General features: G+C 37.1%; 1 protein-coding gene across 2 annotated transcripts in view; it reads left to right on the plus strand.

Moving 5' to 3' along the window:
- LOC307170272 (NACHT, LRR and PYD domains-containing protein 3-like) overlaps nt 1-6,868 on the plus strand; it is a 412,645-nt gene that overhangs the window by 55,615 nt on the left and 350,162 nt on the right. Inside the window, exon 7 of one of the 2 annotated variants that reach the window (XM_079891358.1) lies at nt 1-399. This exon is cut by the window's left edge and continues 540 nt beyond it. The exons of the other annotated variant lie outside the window; for it this stretch is intronic. Within the exon in view, the coding sequence (XP_079747484.1) occupies nt 1-11 (11 nt within the window). The 3' untranslated portion in view covers nt 12-399. Of the gene's footprint in view, nt 400-6,868 lie in introns of those variants that run through there. 2 annotated transcript variants of the gene reach the window in all.

Raw genomic sequence — 6,868 nt, forward strand, 5'->3', positions numbered from 1 at the left:
AAACACACTGACTGACACACACACACACACACACACACACACACACACACACACACACACACACACACACACACACACTAAATTGCCATTTCTCCAGTTGTGTAACTGATTGTGTGTGTTACTGCATTATCACCATTATTGATATTCACACACTTTATTTGTGCACAATGTGTTATTAAAATCCTTCAGATGATCTGATTAAAACTGCTGGATCTCAAAGGATTATTATAATCAATAATGTGAGATGAATAACACATCATCTGTATAATCATAGAGATAACTGTAAAATGAACATTAATCTTCTGTCACCTCCAGTATTTCACTGTTAATTCACATGTTTTATTACAGTTTAATCATGTTATTGTAGTTTATGGTCAATAAACGCTTGTTCCTGTTTCAGTCTGAACATGTTTCTTCAGTTGTTGATCTTTGACTGTTATTTTCATTCATGATAAACGTTTGTCACCCTGAGTTTCACTGTTTTTACACGTTTGCTTTTTAATGTCCAGTTTTGACTGAATCACTTTATGAATCTTCATCAAAAGAGAGTTTGGACTGAATCTAATACAGAGGAACTGTTGAACAGGAAAGTAAATGAGTCTGGGACAAATAATCAAAGTCAAAGTAAAAAACACTTTATTTTAATGTGTAATTATATATTTAAGTGCTGAGTAATATTAAGCACATGTACGTACTATAGGGTTAGGGTTAATTTATAGTTATTACTATAGTAAACACATGTAACGTGTAACAATGACACTGTAAAATAGTGTTACCAACAAAAACATGTAAAAACAAAACATGTATCAAGTGTTTATAAATGTACGCAGTATTCGTGTTTGTTTCATGTTTTAGAAAACTTTTATATTATTTTCTACAAGTTTAAAAACTGTAATGTGGTTTATGTTAAAAATAATATAGTACATATTGTCCTTAAACACCTTTATATGTGAGACTACATCTGAATTATGTTAAAAATATTGTAATTATTTTTTTTTTTTTTTTATATTATAATTTTAAATCAGAAAAAAATAAAAAATAAATGCTCATTATGTTTATTTTTACCGACAGTCATTATTACATCAGGATTGAAACATGAATATATGATGAATCTCTCTCTCTCTCAATTTTATTTCAAATGAGCTTTATTAGCATGACTGTGTAACACAATGTTGCCAAAGCATCAACATATATATAATAATGACAATGAATGTAAATAATAAAACAAATGTATAGATCATGTCATATGTACAGTAGCATATACAAATAGATAGATAAATAGATATAATCTATCTTCATAAATGAATAAATACAGTGGGTCTTTAGAGAATTAGCTGACTCTGGCGTTGTGAATAGCTAACACATATTTAGCCGCTAGTGCAGCTGTACTATCATCTACTCTCACACACACACACACACACACACACACATATTTAGCCGCTAGTGCAGCTGTACTATCATCTACTCTCACACACACACACACACACACATACACATATTTAGCCGCTAGTGCAGCTGTACTATCATCTACTCTCACACACACACACACACACACACATTTAGCCGCTAGTGCAGCTGTACTATCATCTACTCTCACACACACACACACACACACACACACACACATATTTAGCCGCTAGTGCAGCTGTACTATCATCTACTCTCTCTCTCTCACACACACACACACACACATATTTAGCCGCTAGTGCAGCTGTACTATCATCTTCTCCCAGTAAGAAGGACATTTTCTCAGTGTCACTCAGTTCAGAGAACGATGGAATCAAGATTTCAGATCTGGGCAGAAAGGTTTCTCTTATACTGGAGTATCTGGAGCAGAAGAGCAGAAAGTGTTCCTCATCCTCGATGTGCTGTAGATCACAGTGTCTACTACGGTGGCCGAGAGAGCTCAACTGAAGAAAACACATGCAAATAGAAAAAACACCCGCAAATTAAGAAAACATCTTCATCAGTTTCACAACACATGTGTGCTCCAAATACTCACAACACAACCAAATACAGAAACGCGCTTCTGGAGCTTCAGGAGAGTCCACATTATTCCCGTGGATCACGTGGATCGGCACATCGGTGCGTGGCAGCAGTGTGGACAGAGTTACTCTAGCGTCTGGGAAGCGTTGTGTGGCTCTGATCGCCATCACAGGAGCCACACGGCCCTTCATGGCCCTTAAATCATTCGTCCCTGTGTGGATTACGATGTGCTTGTAGTTTTCATGTGGGTTTCTCTCAGACAGGATCTGAAAAGCACTTCTAGTGTTTGGGCACCAGATTTTCTTGGCTCTCATGTTTGGTAGTAGAAGTCTCTCATTGACATATTTCCCATTAGAGTCCGTCATGATAAGAGCATGTGTTTCTCCCGGGTCCTGTGCAGAGGAGCTGTGGATCTGGGGTGCTGGATCAGTCGAGCAGTGAGGCTCTTCTTCCACTGGCAGCTGTTCAGGTTGAGGATTTTCCATGAGCATCTCTGGACGAGTCAAGGGTTTGGCAGAAGACTCTTTAGGTGCGGAAACAGAATCGAGTCTTTCTTTCAGATCTGTGATGAGTTCATCTTTGGTGCGAAGAACTGACTTCAAGGCCGATAACTCCTCCTGCATTTCTTTTCTAACGTCTGTTAGTTGTTTTCCTAATGTTGATTTGACTTCCCTCAGTTCATCTTTAGTTTTCTGAAGTTCTTTTGACATTTCTTCTCTGTGTCTCTGCAGAGATTCAACTTCTTGTTTTAAGTTCTTTATGTCGATTGTCACTTGTTCCATGTTGTTGTCTTTCAGGTGGGATAGTATTAATTCTTTCATCTCCACTACTTCTACTTCCAGAAGTGAAAAGTTGTCTTTCATTCTTGACATTGGAGATGGGATCGCAGTTGCTGAAGTCACTGTCGTCTTTTGGGCTGATTTTCCAGGGGAGGGAACAATGTTCGCATTCTTGTCCACTTCATCAGACAGTGCCAGCTTTTTTATTAATTCCAAATCTTCAATGAAGACCTTGAGAGCAGACTCTGATCCCTGGACCATGACAGTGCCATTTTGATACAAGTTCAGGGTCAAAAATCTTGTTTCATCATTTTTTTCAGCATCTTCAAATGCTAAGATCTGTCTGCCTTTACAGATGCCTCTTTTCTTGGTAAAGGTGAGATGTTGACAGAAGGCAGTGTGCCATAAAGGGCTGTGTTCGGTGTAAAAGAGCAGGTTGTTGATGGCACTGTGGTCCTGTTGTTCAGCAAACAGTGTGTCGGGCCTCTCCTTCATCTGCTTGTGTCTGAGCATCAGCCTGGAGGCCTCAGAGCTCTTCTGAGGGTAGATGAAGGGGCGGGGCCAAGATGATGCGTTGGCCATCATTGATTTGGAATGTAAACAATCAACTGAAATAACTGCCACTGTTTTGAATTGTTTTGTTCATCATCTCTCAGTGGAGATATAAAACTGGTCAAAATGAGTAAATAAGCCAAAAATGGGGAAAATATGAAAAATTCCAGTTGTGTCCAAAATGTCCAAAAATGTTTTTTCTGTGCTGTTCTTTCAAACAGGAATCAAGCAAAAGTCCAAAGAGAGATAAATAGCACTGTCTATTCAAAATGTTTTTCCGCAGTAGTTTCAATTTTGATATTTTTAGGTCAAACCGTTCTTGTCTGTCAGTCATATAATGCAGGTCTATGGTCACTGTCTCAAAGAGCATGCACAGAGTCCAAATTAAACAATTCCTCATCGTAAGTACACATTGATGGCCTAAGACACGAAACGAGCAGTTTGTGTGAGAAAACGAACAGTATTTATATCGTTTTTACCTCTTATACACAGCCACGTCCAAGTGATCTGAGGGCACGCGCATCCTGGTGTGTGACGTGTACGCAGACTGGTGCATAGATACACTAGATGTCGCATTAAAGACATTCGTTCCAATGAACTGCCGTAGACAAGGCGACATCTAGTGTATATATCTATGCACCAGTCTGCGTACACGTCAGATCAGATCACTTGGACGTGCATATTATCTGAAGTTTATTTGCTGTACTGTAGAAAATTGACGGAACTAAGAAAAAAAAAGTTTATAAAAACATTAGAGACACAAAAATAACCATTTATTCAGTTTTAACTGAAGTTGCAGTTTGATCAGGATTTCAGACTTAAATGTAATTAAATATCATTTGAAATGTGGTGTGCTTTTTATTTTTTATATATTCTTTAATGTTTTCAGCCACTCTTAGTTTCAAGTATTTTGTTTTTATCAAGCCTTTGTTGAGAACTGCATTTTTTTTGTGTGTTGAACAATGAGATTAAAATTGATTGTAAACACTCCACCAAATGAGTGAAAATGTGTTACTGTCTGACACACTCTAAGTGCAGTGTGAATAATTAAATCATCTGCTGAATGCATATCTTCAAACAATTACATTATATGGATTACATGCCTGAAAACTGTGTCTTATTGTACATAACCAAGATAGTATTTATATTCCAGTAATGAGCATTGTTACTAACACTGTTTGCTGTCTTACAGTGGGAAAAAGTGGAAAACTTCTGAAGATGTGTGTGTGTGTGTGTGTGTGTGTGTGTGTGTGTGTGTGTGTGTGTGTGTGTGTGTGTGTGTGTGTGTGTGTGTGTGTGTATTCCGATGTATTTTTTGTTGCTAGGTTGTAAAATAGATGCCTTGTATGACTTGCAGTTTTGTCTTTCAGTGTTCAGACACAGCAGTTCTGGTTTATTCTTGTGTTCTGTGTCTGTTGCTGCTTTGTACAGAACATGATCTGTTCTCTGTGTTTGATGAGTGGAATCATAACATGTTTTGAAATATGTCACTGGCTCTGTTCCTTCATATACTCTTGATTTTTATGATTGTTTATATTTGTTATTTAAGATTAAGAGCAAACATATATGCACCCTAAATGCATTTAATGATGTGTTTACTGCTGAAAATTTCAGAAAGCCACGTAATTATTATTATTATTATTATTTTATCATTCATTACCCTAAAGGACCTATTAGCCCACAGTCAAGATGTTTTTTTAATCTATAATGTGTGTATGGGAGGATAGACCAAGATACTTTTGGGCCTTGGGTTAGAAGCATCTGAAGCTGGTACTTCCTTTCTCTGCAGGAAGAACACAAGGAAGACAGTGATTGAATACTATTAATACGAGAACAATGCTTTTAAACGACGCCCCATGCCACGCCCACCCGAATTTATCAAATTAATCATGATTTTGTGAGAGACACACTCTCTCACACAAACACAGGCACACACACTCTCTCACACAAACACAGGCACACACTCTCTCTCACACAAACACAGGCACACACTCTCTCTCTCACACACATACAAACTCTCACACACAGACACACTTTCTCTCTCACACACAAACAGACACACTCTCACACAAACACAGACATACAATCTCTCACACATATATACTCTCTCACATGCACACACACAGACACTATCTCACACACTCACATTCAGAAACATACTGTAGGCACACACACTTTCTAACACGTCTCTCACATATACAAACTCTCACACACAGACAGACACACTCTCTCTCTCACATGCACACATGTCTCACACACAGACACACTTTCTCTCTCCCTCTCTCACACACACACACACACTAATGTATCTAACTCTAACCCCACATATCCATCTATATACAGGATTTTTTATTGCTGTAATAAATTAAAGGAGTAAAATCCTTCAACACAATGTTTCACAGGCGTTATATTTGCATATGCTTGTCTCTGTGTAATTATTGGTAGCAAATAAAGCAAAAGTAATATGAATGATGTGTACATTAACTTGTAGGCCTATGTATTGTTATGAACTAATATCCTGCTTTGGCCACTTGTGAGCAAAATGCAAAAATAGGTTATAAAATTAAGAACATCAGTATCAGCATTCGGGGCACTATGATCACGTTAATTATCGTTAAGGATATAGATCATGGTGCAAAATAATAATGAATATATATTTATAATATATTAAATATAAATACACTGTAGTTTGTATTGTTCTTCATGAGTAGTATTGTAGTTAATGTTAATGTAAAGTGAGTAAGAAAATAAAGAGTATTTGTCAGTTTTATTCAAATTACAGTTTTTCTGAATTGCTAAAACACATTTCTTGAAACTATCACTCACTTTCTCAAAACCTTAAACACAAAACCAAATTTTCACACCACATTCAGAGAACCTCTGACTCTTATGGCAAAATACAACAATTGCCTCAAAACCATTTTATCTTTGCTCAAAATCAAACAATGCTTTCAGATCATACACACAACAAGTCAATATTATAAACACTACAGATCATTCATTAGACACTACATCAAAAAATGGAGAACACAGAATCCAAAGCATGCAGTTACAGGAAAAAAGTATATTGTAACAGATGTAACCCTACGGTGGTAGTTCAGGCTAAGGATCTATTGTAGGAGTTATCTAAATCTAGATTCGATGAGGAGGCTGGTTATGTACTAATCATATGGTCAAAGGACTCATAGATTCCACTCCAAAGGAAGCACAGGACAATAGAATAAAGTTTAAATGTAGTTCTTTTTCAAATTATTTTTCTTATTTTCTTATTCAAAATTCAATATTTAGTTCAGTTCACACAGCATTAGTACCATTGATGTTAACAAATCGGCCACAACTTTGAGATCTCATGAAACAAAACAAAAGGAAATATCTTTCAAAGAAAAAAAAATGTTACCCTTGAGTGCACTCAAAATATTTTAACTGTCCAACCACCCCTTCAATACTTAGCGTCCATATCAAACCACCCAATGGAGCCGCTGCAGCGCTGTTAGTTGATAAAGTGGACCAGGGAACCAGCGCCGGGCGAACAGAGAGGAATCCAGCTTCGG

This window comes from Squalius cephalus (assembly GCF_949319135.1).
Source record: "Squalius cephalus genome assembly, chromosome: 1".
Taxonomy (NCBI): Eukaryota; Metazoa; Chordata; class Actinopteri; order Cypriniformes; family Leuciscidae; genus Squalius; species Squalius cephalus.